This window comes from Rhinatrema bivittatum, chromosome 1 (assembly GCF_901001135.1).
Source record: "Rhinatrema bivittatum chromosome 1, aRhiBiv1.1, whole genome shotgun sequence".
NCBI lineage: Eukaryota > Metazoa > Chordata > Amphibia > Gymnophiona > Rhinatrematidae > Rhinatrema > Rhinatrema bivittatum.
Window position 1 is genome coordinate 772732453 of NC_042615.1, and position 18682 is coordinate 772751134.

At 45.8% G+C, this 18682-nt stretch overlaps 2 protein-coding genes across 7 annotated transcripts in view; one reads left to right on the top strand and one right to left on the bottom strand.

The window, feature by feature from the left end:
- The window catches only part of C1H18orf54 (chromosome 1 C18orf54 homolog), an 89986-nt gene extending 86273 nt beyond the window's left edge, over positions 1 to 3713 (bottom strand). Inside the window, exon 1 of one of the 3 annotated variants that reach the window (XM_029579871.1) lies at positions 3647 to 3713. The gene's annotated coding sequence lies outside the window, so the exon portion shown is untranslated. Of the gene's footprint in view, positions 1 to 3011; positions 3225 to 3646 lie in introns of those variants that run through there. The other 2 variants (XM_029579863.1, XM_029579877.1) reach the window with 2 other exon arrangements.
- The window catches only part of HMCES (5-hydroxymethylcytosine binding, ES cell specific), a 41734-nt gene continuing 26465 nt past the window's right edge, over positions 3414 to 18682 (top strand). Inside the window, exons 1-5 of one of the 4 annotated variants that reach the window (XM_029579903.1) lie at positions 3414 to 3553; positions 4619 to 4864; positions 5522 to 5665; positions 6907 to 7026; positions 10678 to 10841. In XM_029579903.1, coding sequence (XP_029435763.1) covers positions 4676 to 4864; positions 5522 to 5665; positions 6907 to 7026; positions 10678 to 10841 — 617 coding nt within the window. In that variant the 5' untranslated portion in view covers positions 3414 to 3553; positions 4619 to 4675. Of the gene's footprint in view, positions 3554 to 3802; positions 3989 to 4618; positions 4865 to 5521; positions 5666 to 6906; positions 7027 to 10677; positions 10842 to 18682 lie in introns of those variants that run through there. The other 3 variants (XM_029579895.1, XM_029579887.1, XM_029579908.1) reach the window with 3 other exon arrangements.

Below are 18682 nucleotides of genomic sequence, written 5' to 3' on the forward strand. Positions count from 1 at the left end.
CTGAATAAAAATGGTTGGATTCTTGAAACATCTCATTGTGTAGAAAATAAGTTCAAAAGTTATAGGTTACTGACTAAATATATTCATGACTAGATTCTGCAAGTTACTTTTTTTTTTTGCACTGATCTGATACAGATAGTATAATTCGGAAAAGCTCATCACAAAATATTAAGCCAGTCCAATAAAATGTTATAACCTACAACTTACTTATTGACCTTTATTTCTTTGAATTTTTGGTTAAGAGGTGAAGACTTGCACGTGTGCAAAGGAGGAAGGTTATTTTTACCGTCACCCTACCCACATAGCTTGCAGATCCATGGGTACAAAATCCAATTTTCAAAGGGAAACCCCCCTTGGGAGTTTACAGATGTAAACTCCTCACCAGGAAGGGGGCGGGGCGCAGCGGAAGAAGACAGTATCTTCAGAGACTTCGCCCCGGTACTGTGTATTATGCCCATGATGTCCTGAAGATCACTGGAGTCAGGGTTACACAAAGAGCTACTACAAACATACGGATTTATTTGAAACTTCATTGTAACTGTAAACTTCCTAACTGCCTTCTGTTATCTGAAACAGTAAATAACCGATTCACATTTACCTGCTGAAGTTCTTTCATGATTTTATAGACCTCTAATTCATACTTCCCCCCCCCCCTGCTGTCTCTTCTCCAAGGTGAACAGCCCAAATCTCTTTAGCCTACCCTCACAGGGGAGCCATTCCATATCCTTTATAATTTTGGTCGCCCTTCTCTATACCTAAATAAATGTGGCTGCATTATTTAGTAGAAAGCTAATTTGAAATGAGTTTTTAGGTTTTGGGGGGGTTTTTTGTTTTGTTTTTTTTTTTTAAACATCCTTGGACATGCCTACTTCCTGACAGAGAGAAGCTGGTTGCACAACAAAGCACCTGCTATTGATAGCAGTCGATCATGTGTTTCTCAAAGATGAATGGCCTTGTGACTTGGTACATAGAGAAGGCATTGGCCTTTAGATCTGAGATTTCTTACCAGTCTATGTATTTTTAACAGAAGATTAATGTTTATGGTTAAATCATTGTTTAATGCATTGTGTATTATTTTTAATGTTTTGTACTGGATTCTAAATTGCACTGTTAACTAGTGAAGTTAACTCCATTTTTTAATTATGTGATCAAACTTGGTAGCTCCTGTTAGTATTCTTGAAGCTGCAATCTGGATAACTTGTATAGCTTCAATAGTGTATAATAAAAGACCTAAAAAAATAGAGTTACAATATATTAGTATCAATATTAGTGAACACCATGGATTGGACTATGGTGAAGCAACCAGAATGATTTCTGCACTAAAGATTTTGTACGGACTTTAGGTGAAAGACTGGAGTCAAATTATGAATTTAAAATGCATGCCTGCTGGACAAATGGTATTAAACAATCTGCAAACTCAAAAGAGGGTGGAAAGGGATTTTCAATTTTCCTACTGAGATACAGAATTTCTTTTTTTTAAGTTTCAGTGAAAGTCTATTGTAAGGTAGCCAAATTTTGATACAGAAATAAAGTGATTGTGTTGGAATGAACAGGAAAGAAAAATTGTATGTCATCTGCATAGACAGCATAAGACAGTCCCAGACCAGACAGCAACTTACAAAGTGGTTGTAAGTAAATATTGAAGAGCACAGATGAGAGCAAGTGATATTGAAGGAATGAATATTCCACTGGTAACATAACCGGGGAAGAGTGAGGAGAATTCTGGGTGGTCACAAACAGCTAAGGAGGTGTCCTCAGATACTGAAGAGGAGAAAATTAGAGAGTTCAAAATCAGGCAGTAGAGCAGAGGTAGTATGAAGGGGAACCCTAATTGGGAAAGGACCACCTCCATAGTTACAGTTTGCACAGGAAGGCTTCATGTTCTTTCAAAAGGATAAAGAAAGCACCTTGAGGATCACAGATGAACTGCTGTTTCATGTTTGAACTCTTTTCTTCTTCAGCAAAGTTTTATGCTGAAATACCATCAAAATGACCTGATCGTTTATTGACACTCAAAAGAAAACAGTAAACATCAAGGGCCTAGGAGATTTACCCTTCCTTTCTATGGAGAATCCTGAATCCTCCAACCCGGGGGGGGGGGGGGGGGGCACAGCGGAAGAAGACAGTATCTTCAGAGACTTTGCCCCGGTACTGTGTATTATGCCCATGATGTCCTGAAGATCACTGGAGTCAGGGTTACACAAAGAGCTACTACAAACAGTTAATGACCCAGAAGGCAGTAACGTTTTAGACACTATTGTATTACATCTCCTGGCATTTAAGAAAGAATACATCCTCGTTTAAACAAGGTAGCCACTATTATTAATTAATTAATTAATTATTTCTAACCACGAATGCCGGTATAGAAAAACCCTAAATAAATAAATAAAAATAAAATTATTCCATCCTACCTGCCTACATCTAAAATATTTAGAGAACTTTATTATACACGTGTTGCCAAAGTAATATATAAAAGTGATTAAAATAAAAAAGGGAAAACAATTTACAAAACAGTAATAAAGGTAAAATAAAACTAGAAGGGTACAGAGAGGACAATAACAATGTTAATGTGAACATCAGAAGCAAAGCAGAACAAAAAAGAATTAACCCCCCCCCCCCCAATCCCCCGCTTCAGAAGGTTAAACATAGGAAGAAACTACTCTTTCAATACATGTAGAGTTTGTAAATCGCTTAGATCCTTGGCAAGTATGCGATTAATAAATACGAATAAATAAATAGCAGTCGGTACCTCAGCTGTAACGTCAAAGCAAGGCAAGAAGGGCTGGGGATCACAGGAGGAAGGCCCGAGTACGAGGCGGTCACCGGATAAAGCGCTCACCGGGGATAATTAAACATCCAACCCGATAACTGTACACATTGTCTTACATACTAACAACCACTAATACGAGACTGGCTTTCGAAGATTTAGTTATTGCAGACTTTCTCACATCTCAAAGATGCATGAATATGGAAGCCGCAATCAGTTTATAAAAGACAAGAGCCACACAAACCTCAAAAGCAAGACACAGCACTGGCCACCTTCTAGGCCCCTTTCAGCCGCTCAAATCTCCCTCCTCTGGTTCCCCAGTTAGGAGCTGCTGATGTAATACGCAGAGACGCACAATCCACCAAACCGTTGCGGCGCTATGGACACCGGGAGTTGTAGTTCAGGACTTCCTCTAGCTGAGGCAGCTGAATTCTGGTTCCCAGCATGCCCTTGCGATTAGTCTGGGAAGCGAGTTACGGAGGGTCTCTTCTGGGATTTAAGAAGCTGTAGATGAGGGGATTTCCTGGCTATTGCCCTGCCTCGCGAGAACTCAGGACGCTGAGGGCCGCCTCAGCTCCTGAATTACCGTATTTTTCACACTATAAGACGCACCTAGGCCTTAGAGGAGGAAAATAAGATAAAAAAAATTCTGTCCCCATGACGGGCTCAGTACGGAGCTCCCCCTGGTGGCCATCCGTGGGATATTTTTTCGGTTTTGTTTTTTATAGTAAGGCAGAAAACATCCACATAAACCACTGAACTATACCATGAACTAAAAAAGTAAAGGTTTGTATCATATGTCCTCTATCCAGGCAGTATATTACCCTCATGATTTTCTATTGTATCTAAACAAATGAGAAGGAGATGGCCTGTACTAACTTTGATGCCATGTATCGTCTTTTGCCAGCAGAGCTTGAGCTCCCTGCCGGTCTGCTGTGCCCGGGGTGCATCTTACTGCGAAGCTGGGCGTGGCGCAGGTCAAACAGCTGTTTGAACCGCGAGCGCTACGGAGGCCCCTCTAGTTCAAACAGCTCTCTGCCGATCTAGTGTTCCTGGGGTGCATCTTACTGTCAAGGTGGGAGAAGGTGCATATTTCCTGTCACGTGCCCGCTGAGGTCAGAGAGACCTCGGCGGGCGATAGCTGTGAATTCGGCTCTGTTTCTAGTTCACTCCATCGGACGCTGCCAGGTGAGGGCCCAGGGTATACAGCAGTTACCTCAGGTGAGGGGTCCGAAGCCCAGGAAGAGTCGTTGGGGGTGGGGTAGGCCGTAATTCAGGGTTGTCTAATGAGTCCCGGACCATCTCTCAGGAGAACTTCACTGTGGTGCCGCTGAACCTTAATACTGGGGAGGCAGCAAGCTCTGTGGTCCCTACAAGGGCCAGGTACAGAGGTCCTAAGGCTTTCTGACTGACCTTGTGCACGTCCCCTTCTACTCCCGGCATAATTCATTTATAAAAGGCGTGGGAAAGTCAGTCCAGGGCAACGGTTCTGCAGGAAAATGTTTCAAAGCTGCTGGTCTGGTTTTATACTTCGCCAGCTATTCCAACAAATTATATACAGTGTTTTTTATTTATTTTTACCGAAGCTAGAGTATTTGGGTTTTTTGTTTGTTTTTTTTAAAGGAAAGCCAGGAAAGAAAAATAACAAAAATTTAATTCCAATATGTTTAACAAAAATGGAATGCCTAGCAGAACATTTTAATTTTGGGGGCTTTTTTTTTTTATCTAATAAAAGCCAACCGTGGTGATCAGTGAAGACTGTTGTACAAACTTTCTGTTACTGGAATGTTGAAAAAGACTTTTTGGAATTGAGAGTTCAAAAATGTGATGCTTTTATTATTTTTCTTTCAGAACTATTTGCTTGTTTTTATTCTTATTGGAGGAAGTTTCTAAGCAGGTTGTTGGAAAATGTGCGGGCGTACTGCCTGTACTCTAGCTCCAGACAATATTTCTAAAGCTTGTACCTATTGGGATGGCCAGGGCAGAAGGAGAAGGCCAGAATGGAGAGATGGAGATTCTGATAAATATAAGCCATCATACAATAAAAGTCCTCAATCAAATAGCCCTGTGCTCTTATCTTTAAAACATTTTCAGAAGGTAATGTGTTGCAGAATAAAATAGTTATTTTAAAGTACTAAGGTTCAGCCTGTTGACGGTTTCCATTAAGAGTTCACACATTTTAATACAATATATACCATGGAGTATTCTTTTGCTTTCAAGAAGATAGCAGAAATTTTTCATTGTTTTGTTTTGTTTCTTAAAATGTTTGTATCTCTGTTTTTAAGCAGTAAGGTAGTGTAGTGAGAGTGCACCTTATATCTGAATCACATTTGGTATAAGCTTATATTACAGCAACCTCCAGTACCTTTATCTATTTTATTTATACAATGTGTTACCTACATTTTCAAATCATCTGCTCAAAGCAGAGTGCAGAAAAACATAGCAATCAATAAAACAAATACATATTCTAAAAACAAAAGCAAATGTACAATTCTGAAGGTAACAAAAAAAAAGTTAATACTAGAAATTAGCAGTATATTACATAAAACTCAGTCTCTAAAGGCTTCATGCTTTTATTTAATGAAATTCCATGACATCATTATAATATGGTATTATTTTCTATTGAGAGAATATAAAGTAAATACTTTTTTTTATTCTACTGGTCATTCTAAAGATGTATGCCTTCCCTTTTTAGGAACAGCTGAGCTTTTTCAGGAAATAAAAATATAACTATTTGTTTTCCCCTTTAAAAAGGATGCAAACACTTCTGAACGAGTCATTGCTTCCATGCGATGGGGTCTTATCCCTCCCTGGTTCAGTGAACGAGATCCATCCAAAATGCAGTACAACACAACAAACTGTCGCAGTGATACCATAATGGAGAAAGCTTTATACAAGGTTTGTGTCTTAACCAGATATTCTGATTTCAGTAAATTAGCTACTCTGTGTTTGTAGCACAAAGCATGAAGCTGAAGTTGTCATTCAGACAAACATGTCCTCTGGAAAATGCTAATTAAAAAATTCCATGCCCCAGAGTGATTCTTTACTATTTTCCCATGTGGTTAAAATATATTTAAAGTTTTTTATTCTTTTTAAGTTCAATGCATTTTTAGTTAGGTATTTTTTATCTTTTGTATATGTTACTAGAAGGGCAGAAATTAAATATTTAAGCATGGTAATTGTATTAACATACTACTCAATCTTATAGTTTCAGTACACTTGTAAAAGTGGGTGATCATCTGGCAGTAGGTACTACATTTGAAACAAGTTTATTAAACTGTCTTGGCTTGCATATTATATGCTGTCTCTGGGGTATTTTTAGCTCTCTTGCAATTTTTGTGTGTATAAGCAATGATTTTGCATAACTGAAGCTGTTAGAATGGAACAAACTGTTGTGCATTTGATAAGAAAATAAGAAACTGCCATGTTGGGTCAGACCAAGGGTCCATCAAGCCCAGCATCCTGTTTCCAACAGAGGCCAAACCAGGCCACAAGAATCTGGCAATTACTCAAACACTAAGAAGATCCCATGCTACTGATGCAATTAATAGCAGTGGCTATTCCCTAAGTAAACTTGATTATTAGCAGTTAATGGACTTCTCCTCCAAGAACTTATCCAAACTTTTTTGAACCCAACTGCACTAACCACATCTTCTGGCAACAAATTCCAGAGTTTAATTGTGCGTTGAGTGTGAGAATTTTCTCCGAATAATCTTAAATGTGCTATTTGCTAACTTTATGGAATGCCCCCTAGACTTCTATTATCCGAAAGTGTAAATATTTGTTGTCCAACATTGATTTTTATGCAGAAAACCAAACCGTGAGGCCGTCCGTGCACAACAGTTTGATCTTTCATGGAAAGCAGGATTTTGGTTAGGTTATTCATTTCAAAATTGAAATTTAAAAGTAAGCCGCCAAAATGCTTGTGAAGCTCTCGAACAACAGTAACCAGATGGAAATAGTTCAGAACTTCAGCCGGTTACCTTAGCAAGGTAAGCTTGGCTGTACAGCAAACTAAAATTACTTTTCTGAAATGCAAAATGGAAGATCATGTTCAGAAAGAAATTCAGGTTTTGCTATTCTGTTGTGACTGCTGTATCTTCTTATAATGACAAGTTGCTAAAATTTTATGTCCATAGGCTCCTTTGGTAAAGGGCAAACGCTGTGTAATTCTGGCGGATGGCTTCTATGAATGGCAACGACAAAATGGAGAGAAACAACCCTATTATATATATTTCCCACAAAGTAAGGAGGAAAAGGTATTTATTATAAATAAACTAGTTTAATTTTCTGTATGAAACAATTTTTGTTACTTATTTTTCACATATGATTGTATTTCATTCAAGCCACATATCCTGAATTGTAGGAGGGGGAGAGTGTTAAATACAAATAGTTTGTTTTCTGGGAAGCATATGGCACACTGCTTCAGTAATACAAGGTGTCTGAAAACGACTATTTTCTGTTTCTGAGCTCGATTACCCACTTTCATTTTTGCCTTTGGAGGGTGCCTAGTGGAATAATCCAAATAGCAACTGTTTTAAAAGCAGATATTCATAAGCTATTCGGCAAAGAATGTAAATATTTGCGATGGTCTCAAAGATATTTGAAACACGTAAGAACACGGAGCCCCAAAGATGCTATATTAATGACATCTGTTCCCAATACACCCATTTATTCATATATAAACGTGCCTTTATTTCTGGCAGCCCTCAGACCCAAACACTTCTTTACTCCCGTTAGAGGCAGGAGTGAATTTGGGTGAATCAAATTCTAGTAGCAAGCTCTTCGATAATAGAGACGTAATGGTTGAAGGTGCTTGCCAACATATAGGATATGAAGTCTGGCCTTGATTGGCTACTTAGTTTTATTGTAAGAACAACAAATTCAGTTTCCTAGCATGTAGCCAGATAGACTTAGGACCAATGGGTTATGCTCCCCTGCCAGCAGATGGAGACTGAGTCCGATTTCAAAGCTGACGTCACCTTAAATACACCCCTACAGTGTCCTCAGTTCTTCAGTATTTCTCTGTCTCTAGCAGATGGACGTACCTCTCCCTATGGGGATTACTGTACTTTTTGGAAGGAGAAATTCTACATTTAAATTGGAGAAAAAAATTGAGCCCCACTCTCCTGCAGTGATACCTAAAGGTCCCTTCCCCAGATGAGAATTCCTGAGGTGATTTTTGAGATCCCTCAGAGGTGTGCCTTGGTCCGGTAGCCAGTTCCCGGCATGGACTTTGCTGCTTAAGCAGGTGCAAGAAGCCTAGCAGGGCGGTGAGGCCAAAGTCCTCTCTCCATGCAACCGGAGACCATCTCTGTACTCAGCTGGTAAGTTAAAAAAGAAATTACCTCCAAATTCAGGGAGATTTGGAGGTGTTTTTGGTAAGACTTTCTCCTGTCTCCTTGCTCAGCATGCCATACTGATGATGATTCCAATCCCATTAGGGTAAGGGGAAGTGGGCTAGGTCCCACTTCAGGCTTGGTCAGCACACTGTATGGTAGATCACGGTGGCGCCATCTTGCGCGCATCTTTGTGCGTGCTGTATTGCCCTGCATAGAACATCGGTTCGCAAAGTGTTTGCTCTATGCATGCACTGCACGCATAACATTGCATACGTACATAAGTGCACAATCTACTAAGTACAAAATACAAGTTGCAGAATAGATCAGTGGTCCCTGTGGATCTGTGCTCTCTTTCAGACCTGGCCAGAAAAAGAGTTGCTAATCGCCTTCTCTCTATGGCCCCTGCTGGGCAGGGTCATTCACAGAATCAAGCACCACAGGGATTTGTCCTACTAGTAGTCCTCCTAGTAGCTCCAGATTGGCCCAGGCATCCGTGGTATACAGACATGCGGAGACTCCTGGTGGAGACACCCCCTTGCCTCCCACTGCACAGGGGCCTGCTTCAGCAGGGACCAGTCCTTCATGAGGATCAGACTTGATTCTGTCATGTGGTCTGGCCCTTGAAGGGGCTCGCTTGATAAGCGAGGATATTCTGCGGTAATAATTGCCACCTTACTCCGTGCTCGGAAGTTCTCTATGTCCCTAGCATATGTGCGGATCTGGAGGGTATTTGAGGCCTGGTGTGAAGAACACTGTGTCCCCCCTCAGGTGGTCAAAATCCCACTAATTCTGGAATTTTTGCAGGATGGCTTGAATAAAGGTTTGACCCTTAACTCCCCGAAGGTCCAGGTAGTGGCTCTCTCCTGTTTCAGGGGCGCGGTGAACAGAAGCCCCTTGACTTCTCATCCGGACATGGCCTGTTTTTCTGAAAGGGGTGAAGCACCTTTGGCCATGCCTATGGTGGCTGGTTCCCTTGTGGAATCTTATTCTAGTATTGGAATTTTTGGCAGGGCCCTCCTTTTGGCCCCTGTGCAGTCTTTCTTGTGTTTATTAACCTTGAAAACAGCGTTCCTAGTGGCTATATACCCTGTACGTCGCATCTCTCAACTGCAGGCATTGTCGTGTTAGGATGCATCCCTTCAGATGACTCCAGGAGCATTACAGCTTCGTACCATTAAATCCTTCTTGCCCAAGGTAGTCTCTGAGTTTAATTTGGATTAGTCCATTTCGTTGCCATCCCTAGATAAGCCCAAGGATGTGGAAGAATACCACCTCCTCCGTCACTTGAATGTCAGACTTTTTTGGTGCAGTATCTGGAAGTTTCAGAATCGGTTCGAAAGACAGATCACCTGTTTGTCCTTTTATGGTGGAAGGAAGCTGAGCAAACCAGCTTCACGGGCTACCATAGCTCGCTGGATTAAGGAGGTGGTCATGGGAGTCTATGTGGAGGCAGGAAAGCCATTACTTTTTCAGGATAAAGTTAATTCCACTAGAGTTCAGGAAGTCTCATGGGTGGAAGCTAGACTGCTGTCTCCTGTCGTTATCTGCCAAGCGGCGACCTGGTCCTCCTTGCACACCTTTCTCCAGGTTCTATCGCCTGGATGTAAAGACCAAAGAGGACGCAGCCTTTGCAAGAGCAGTGTTAACTGGACCAAGGGCAGCCTCCTGCCCCAATCAGGAGTAGCTTTTGTGCATCCCATTGGTCCTGAATCCATCTGGCTACCTGCTAGGAAATGGAGAAATTACTTACCTGATAATTTTGTTTTCCTTAGTGTAGACAGATGGACTCAGCATCCCGCCCACGGCTGCCCAAGAGTGGTGCCAAGGATTTGCCCGTGGAGTGGATATAGATTCGAAGAGATTACGGGTAAGCCATCATCCAGTCCCTAGTCGAGGGCATTTATATTCTTACTGGAGTTCAGTGTTTGCCTGGTTGAGTACAGTTACGGTGGTCTGTTTTATAATCATATTTTTAATCAAGTTTTTTCATTAGTATGTCCAAAGTGGCTTTTGAAGAGAATGCTGAGGTCAATATGGTGTATATCTAGGGTGATGTCAGCTTTGAAATCTGGCTCAGTCTCCATCTGCTGGCAGGGGAGCATAACCCATTGGTCCTGAGTCCATCTGTCTATACTAAGGAAAACAAAATTATCAGGTAAGTAATTTCTCCATTCTGTTCCAAGGGGAAAATCTCTTATTCATAAGATATATCTCCCTAGGGCAGTTTCTGTTTGTCTTCTTCGTTTAGTGTAATAGCTGCAGGTAAAATTTACTTCTAGCTCCAGAAATAGACAAGTAATAGGAAGTAGAGGATACTGTTGTCTCATCCATAGTTGGTCACTGGAGCTACATGTAAAACAGGTCATAGCCTGGAAATCAAAAAATTGTGGCTCCCCTAAGGAAGCTCTATGCAAAATGCATAAGAAGTGGGTCCTTACAGAGAGTAAACACAGCATAGCTCACAGGAAATGAGTGATGTCATTGTGGTAGTGGTGGTTGTTGAAGAGGAGGGAGGGGCAGAGTGTTAGGAAAATTAGTACAGTAAATGCATCTCTGTGTCACTTTCAGATATCAGAGAAGGTTAATGGCAACAGTGAATGGAATGGCTGGAGGTTACTGACCATGGCTGGACTTTTTGAATGCTGGGAGCCACCTGATGGAGGGGACCAATTGTATTCTTACACTGTCATAACTGTGAATGCTTCCAAAAGCATAAATTGGTTACATGACAGGCAAGGAAAAACGTTTAAGGATTACTTTTAGAATAAATCAAAGCAAAAAAGAGTCAAAGGGGAAACCCATGAAACTGTCAGACAATATAAATTAGAAGGAACCAAAAAAAATCACTGCATTTAAATGGTCAGCAGTAATAGCAGAAAGAAACTATGATCTCAGAAAGGTGTCAGCAGGCCTGACTGCATGCCCTGCCAACAAAGGCTTTAGGACCGCCTGGACTATTCAGTCATCCTCACCTCCACAATGAACAGAGCCTTTTCTCTAGCCGGTCCCACCCTTTGGAACTCCATGCCACCAGACCTACGCACTGAATCCTCTACCCCTAAATTAAAAAAAAAACTAAAAACTTGGTTGTTCCTCCAAGCCTACCCATCCAACATGTACCTCTCTCCGAATGTTATCTGATCCATCCTCAGTCGTCATCCCCCCGCTCACCTCTCACCCTATCTTCCTATCGTGCTTACTCATCTCTTCTTCCCCCCCCTTTCCCTCCGCTCCTAATGTAATTCCACTTATTGTTTGTCAAATAGTATTATATAATGCCATTCTCAATCTTTATTAAACTTTGTGTAAATATCCTTTTGCCTCCCATTCACCTAAGCAGCACCCCCTCCAGAGGTGCTTGCTCCTTGTAAATTATAGCCATCTGCCTACTCCTTGTAATTTATAGCCATATTTATTTAGTTGTTTATGTTTCCTTAATACCACAGTTACTGTTCAATGTAAAGGCTTCGCCTAAAGTTATTAAGTTACTTGTAAACCGATGCAATGTGCAAACAGATGTCGGTATATAAAAGGTTTTAAATTATAAATAATAATAAATCCACCTTCCCTGTACGTACCAGGATCAGTCCAGACGGTGGGTTATGTCCCCCGTCCAGCAGATGGAGTCAGAACAGAGCTCGTGGGCACCGCCTCATATACCAGTGCACCCTCTGCTGGAGCTCAGTATCTTTCTGACTCCAGCAGATGTGGGTTGGGGAAACAGTGCTTCCCCAGTGTGACAGGGTTTGAGTTTTATTTTTATTACTTTAAGTCTCTCCTGTCATTTTCTTTTGTCTCTAACAATTTGGATCAAGTTATTAAAAAAAAAAAAAAAAGTAAAAAGGGTATTTTGCCTGTCAGTAATTTTGAGGAGGCGTGCTTGTCTGTTCTGTCTCCTCCTGCGGCTTGCTTTGCTTCTGTTTGGGTAAGTTTGTTTTTTCTTTTGATTTTAGCTGCTTTCGCTCGGTGTTTGCCGGTTCAGCCGGCTCCTGCACACGTCCTCCGACGGTCCCGCGGCCCGGCAAGCTCTACCTCGGGCCTGGGCGCGCCGGCAGCGGTTTTTCCCGCCGGCGCCCAAGGATCAGTCGGACGGATTGCGTGGGCCTTAAGGCCCCCCCGCGGTGTGTTTTCATTGTCGGCCCCCCCCCCCCCCCCCCCCGAGGCTTCCCCGTAGCGGCGTTTTTTCATCATGCCGCGCCTGTCTCGTTGTGAGTCCTGTGGCGAGGCAGGGTCTCATTTCTCGGCCGAGGGAGTCTGTTCGCGCTGTCTCCCCGACGGGGAAGCTGCCGCGCACGGTTCGGGTTCGCGCCCGGAGCCCCTCTCGCCGCAGCCAGGGAAGCGCGGGCCGGCCACGTTCTCGTCAGTGGCGGGAACGGCGGCCATTTTGGAGAGGGATTTCACCGAAGGACACTCTCCGGATGCGGCGGAAGCAGTTCGGGGCGCCCCCCGTCTGCACCGAGGCCCTGAAGAGGGTTTCTCAGCCCGGCCACCACAAGAGGATTCTGCTGCTTCGGCTTCGCCCGGTCTGCCGTTTTTCTCGCCGGACTTCATTTTGAAGATGCACACGGCCTATCTACAGGGACTGGTGGACCCGGGGGGTGCTACCACGGGACCTCCGGCACCCAAGATCTCCAAGCTCGCGGTTCCCGTCCCCGGGTCCCTGAATCCTCCTGGCACGGCCGCAGGACCCTCAGCTCTGCCATCCCAGCCGCTTGCGGTAGGAGCGGCTTTCCCTCTGGGTTCTGACCCCTCGGACCCTCCGGATCCTGCACAGGCGGAGGGACAAGCCGAGGGCGACGACCCGCGAGCTCTACGCATCTTCCACAAGGAAGAGCTGGAAGACCTTTTGCAACGGACTCTACAAGAACTAGATCTGGATCCACCGCCGGATCCCCGGGCACCTGTGGCCCCAGCGGTCGCGACATGCTCCAAAAAAGGTGATCCGGTACTGGCTGCCCTTAGGCCTAGGGCTAAGGCGTTCCCGGTCCATGAGTCGTTTCTACAGCTCCTCACCGGGGAATGGGACGTTCCGGAGGCGTCCTTGAAGGTCGCCCGGGCCATGGAGAAGTTGTATCCGTTGCCGGAGGATTTCCTGGATCTCGTCCGGTTTCCAAAGGTGGACTCGGCGGTCTCGGCAGTGACTAAGCGAACTACGATCCCAGTTACTGGCGGTACGGCCCTACGGGACACAAGACCGCAAGTTGGAGACGTTCCTCAAGAAGGTTTTTGAGGTGTCGGCCCTAGGGATGCGGGCCGTCATGTGCAGTTCTCTGACCCAGAGGGCCAGTCTTCTCTGGGTCCAACAGCTTCTAACGTCGCAGCAGTTGCCTCCGGACGAAGCCGCTCAGGCTGACAGCCTGGAGTCTGCTATCGCTTACGGGGCAGATGCCCTGTATGACCTCTTTCGCGTCCTGGCCCTGTCCATGGTGTCGGTGGTGGCGGCTCGTAGACTCCTGTGGCTCCGGAATTGGTCTGCGGACACCTCCTCTAAGTCGAGCCTGGGATCCCTTCCCTTTCGGGGGAAATTCCTCTTCGGAAATGACCTGGATCAGATCATCAAGTCTCTGGGAGAAAACTCAGTGCATCGCCTGCCCGAGGATCAGCAGAGACCTTATCGGGGTTTTGCCTCCACCAGAACCAGGGCTCGGGCACAACGGTGCTACAGATCTTACCGGCAGTCAAGTTCTCGTACAACCTCCAGTAGACCGCAGCCGTGGTCACGCTCCTTTCGAGGCCGGAGGCCCTCGAGGGAGGGCTCGGGACAGGGGAACCCCCCCGCCAAATCTGCTCAATGATGCCAGACCGGCCCACTCCTCCTGCCCGACCATCGGAGGCCGACTCACACAATTTGTCGAGGAGTGGGTAAAGATTACTTCAGACCAGTGGGTCCTGGACACCATCCAAGACGGTTACGCCTTGGAGTTTGTCCGTCTCCCTCGGGACAGGTTTCTCTTCTCTCCTTGCGGTTCCGACCTCAAGCGGATGGCGGTTCAACAGACACTAGACCGGCTACAAGCCATAGAGGCTATCGTTCCCGTTCCCTTCGCAGAGGTGGGCTCAGGCCATTATTCCATCTACTTCGTAGTGCCGAAGAAGGATGGGTCGTTCCGGCCCATACTGGATTTGAAGGAGGTGAACCGCTCGCTGCGGGTAAGCCGGTTCCGCATGGAGACTCTGCGATCTGTGATTGCCGCAGTCCACCAGGGCGAGTTTCTGGCGTTCCTGGATCTGACGGAGGCGTACCTGCACATCCCTATACGTCCGGACCACAGGCGTTACCTACGCTTCAAGATTCTGGGTCAACACTTCCAGTTTCGGGCACTACCTTTCGGGCTCGCAACGGCTCCGCGGACGTTCACCAAGATCATGGTGGTGGTGGCGGCGGCCCTTCGGAAGGAGGGTATACTAGTGCATCCTTACCTGGACGACTGGCTGGTACGGGCAAAGTCTTTCTCTCATGGACAGGACTCGGTGGCCAGAGTCTTGGAAGTGCTTCGCTCCCTGGGCTGGGTCGTGAACCTCACCAAGAGTTCTCTCGTGCCATCGCAACGCCTGGATTTCCTGGGAGCGACCTTCGACACACAACTGGGCATGGTCTTCCTGCGTCTGGACAAAGCTATCTCGTTGAGGGAACACATCCACTGCTTCGCGGCCCTGTCGGAACCCACAGCGTGGAATTATCTGCAGCTTCTGGGAGTGATGGCTTCCACCATCGACATGGTGCGCTGGGCTTTTGCTCACCTGCGGCCTCTACAGGCGTCCCTCCTGTCTCGCTGGAAACCGGTGTCGCAGGAGTATCAGGTGATTCTGCCTCTCCCTCAGTTGGCTCGGGACAGTCTGAAGTGGTGGCTGGTTCCGGCTCACTTGGCCCGCGGCATCTCGCTCGACGTTCCCACTTGGGTAGTGGTGACAACCGACGCCAGCCTCGTGGGTTGGGGCGCAGTCTGCGGCCGAAGCGCCACACAGGGGATGTGGTCCCCGGAGGAGGCGAAGTGGCCGATCAATCGTCTGGAGACCAGAGCGGTGCGATTAGCACTTCAACGTTTCCTACCACTGGTTCGGGACAGGGAAGTGCGAATTCTCTCGGACAACGCAACCACAGTGGCTTACATCAATCGTCAGGGCGGCACGCGAAGCGAACAGGTCTCCGCGGAAACCACGCTCCTGATGGAATGGGCGGAACTCCATCTCGTTCGTCTCGCGGCATCCCACATCGCCGGGGTGGACAACATTCAGGCAGATTACCTAAGTCATCAGCGCTTGGACCCCGGCGAATGGTCGCTTTCCGCCGAAGCGATGGACCTCCTGGTTCGACGCTGGGGACCGCCACGGTTGGACTTGATGGCCACAGCCCTCAACGCCAAGGCCCCGCGCTTCTTCAGTCGCAGACGGGAGCGCGGCGCAGAGGGGGTGGATGCTCTAGCGTTACCGTGGCCGGCAGGCCAGCTCCTATATGTGTTTCCTCCCTGGCCCTTGGTGGGCAAGATTCTTCGACGCATCGAAAACCACCACGGTCCTGTGATTCTAGTGGCACCGGAATGGCCGCGGCGCCCTTGGTTTGCGGATCTGCTCCACATGGCGGTGGACGGTCCACTCCGTCTGAGTCATCTTCCACGGCTCCTACACCAGGGTCCGGTATTTTTCGAGCAGGCGGCACTCTTTTGTCTTGCGGCCTGGCTTTTGAACGGTGCCGCCTCCGACGACGAGGCTATCCGGAAGCAGTGATTTCTACGATGCTTAGGGCTCGTAAGCCCTCGACCTCTGTTGCCTACGTGCGGGTGTGGAAGGTCTTCGAGTCCTGGTGTGTCGGTCATGGGACCCGGCCGACGGAGGCAACGGTTCCTCTGATCCTTCAATTTTTGCAGGACGGATTGGATAAGGGCTTAGCATACAATTCTGTTCGAGTACAAGTGGCGGCCCTCAATGTTCTAGTACAGGTACCGGTTTCTCTGCCTCTCCAAGCAGATATCGCTCGTTTCCTAAAGGGGGCTAAGCATCTCCGACCTCTGGTTAGAGATCCCTGTCCGTCGTGGAACCTTAATCTAGTTCTCCGGGCCCTGGTGGGCGCTCCCTTCGAGCCACTACAGGACGCTTCCCTCAAGGACCTCACTATGAAGACGGTGTTCCTTGTTGCGATTTCTTCTGCACGTCGCATCTCGGAGCTGCAGGCTCTTTCCTGCAGGGAACCGTACCTCCGCCTTTCGGAGGCGGGGGTTTCTCTACGTACAGTACCATCTTTCCTTCCAAAGGTGGTCTCCCCCTTCCACTTGAACCAGACGGTGGAACTTCCGGCTTTTCCTCCAGGGGAAGAGAGGTCCCTTCGTCTTTTGGACGTCAAACGGGTTCTGCTCCGTTACCTGGAGGCTACCAATGATTTCCGGGTTTCCGATCATCTCTTCGTACTCTGGTCGGGACCTAAGAAGGGCTCCTCCGCATCGAAGACAGCGATTGCCCGCTGGATCAAGGATGCCATCTCGGCGTCTTATATCGGAGCTGGGCGTACTCCGCCTGCGGGCGTCAGGGCTCATTCTACGCGCTCGCAAGCTGCTTCTTGGGCGGAGTCTCGGTCCGTCTCTCCACAGGAAATCTGCCGGGCGGCGACATGGAAGTCGTTGCATACCTTTGCTCGGCATTATCGGCTACACCTGCCGCCTTCATCTCCTGCGCTTTTTGGCGATCAGGTTCTCCGAGCAGGGCTCTCAAGGGCCCACCCGGTTTAGGGAAGCTTGGGTACATCCCACCGTCTGGACTGATCCTGGTACGTACAGGGAAAAGAAAATTATTCCTTACCTGCTAATTTTCGTTCCTGTAGTACCATGGATCAGTCCAGACGCCCACCACTCTGGGATTGTGCGCTCCTGCTCGGGTTCATATGCGTCTTCTATTTCTCTGGTTCTCTATCAGAGTTGTACAGCTCCTCACAAGTTAACTGGGGCGACCTCGTTTTTGGGTTCGTGCCTATTTATTGTTCTTGAGGTTGACTTTTTGATCCAAATTGTTTTGTTCTTGCTCTTTTGGGCTTTGCTATTCATGATACTGAGCTCCAGCAGAGGGTGCACTGGTATATGAGGCGGTGCCCTCGAGCTCTGTTCTGACTCCATCTGCTGGACGGGGGACATAACCCACCGTCTGGACTGATCCATGGTACTACAGGAACGAAAATTAGCAGGTAAGGAATAATTTTCTTTTAAGCTCAATTCTATTTTTTTTTTTTTGTACCAACTAAAGACTGCTTACTCAATTTTTATATGCTTTCTGAAAACATTTTCTCTAAACAAATATATAATTGAACTTAAGGTGGATGATTGAATAGTCCGGGTGGTCCTAAAGTTTTTGTTGGCAGGGCACACAGTCAGGCTTGCAGACACCTTTCTGAGATCATAATTTCTTTGTTTAAATGGTCAGCAGTAATAACATAGTGATTTTTTTTTTGGGTCCCTTCCATTTATATTGTCTTTTTTATTAATGTCAGAATTAAGAATCTCTTTTTATTGCTTGAATATAAGAACATAAGAAATTGCCATGCTGGGTCAGACCAAGGGTCCATCAAGCCCAGCATCCTGTTTCCAACAGAGGCCAAACCAGGCCACAAGAACCTGGCAATTACCCAAACACTAAGAAGATCCCATACTACTGATGCAATTAATAGCACTGGCTATTCCCTAAGTAAATTTGATTAATAGCCGTTAATGGACTTCTCCTCCAAGAACTTATCCAAACCTTTTTTGAACCCATCTACACTAACTGCACTAACCACATCCTCTGGCAACAAATTCCAGAGCTTTTTTGTGCGTTGAGTGAAAAAGAATTTTCTCTGGAATGCCCCCTAGTCCTTCTATTATTCGAAAGTGTAAATAACCGATTCACATCTACGCGTTCAAGACCTCTCATGATCTTAAAGACCTCTATTATATCCCCCCTCAGCCGTCTCTTCTCCAAGCTGAACAGCCCTAACCTCTTCAGCTTTTCCTCATAGGGGAGCTGTTCCATCCCCTTTATCATTTTGGTTGCCCTTCTTTGTACCTTCTCCATTGCAACTATATCTTTTTTGAGTTATATGTTATATAGACTAATTTTCCAGAAATGTGTGGATACAAAAAAAATCAAACAATTGATCTATGTATATGAAGAAAAGTCTTTAGTTATGCTTTGGTCATTCAACTTCTGTTTAGTTTATTCTTGAACTGGGGTGATGGATAATGAAACACTTTTTTTTTTGTTTGTTTTTAACTGTTAAAATGCACTAGTCCCTTTATACTGTTTTTACTATAAAGTATACAATGTTCTAATAGTGCAGTCCTATCATTGGCTACACTATTCCATATTTTGTTATGGTTTTAGGGGGCAATGTATAGATAAAGTATTCTAGTAGAAAGCATTATATAGAGGATAGTGTGCTTTTTTGAAAGATTTAGTTGTCTTGTCAGTTTTCTTTCCTTTTTACTCTTTATCTTCGATCCCTTCCTCCCCAGATGGCATACCTGAGCAGCTCTATGAAGTCTTGCTGGCCTGAAGCTAGAGAAGCAGCTACTCACTGCTGCCTTTTAGCTAGCAGACTGCCACAGCAGCCATC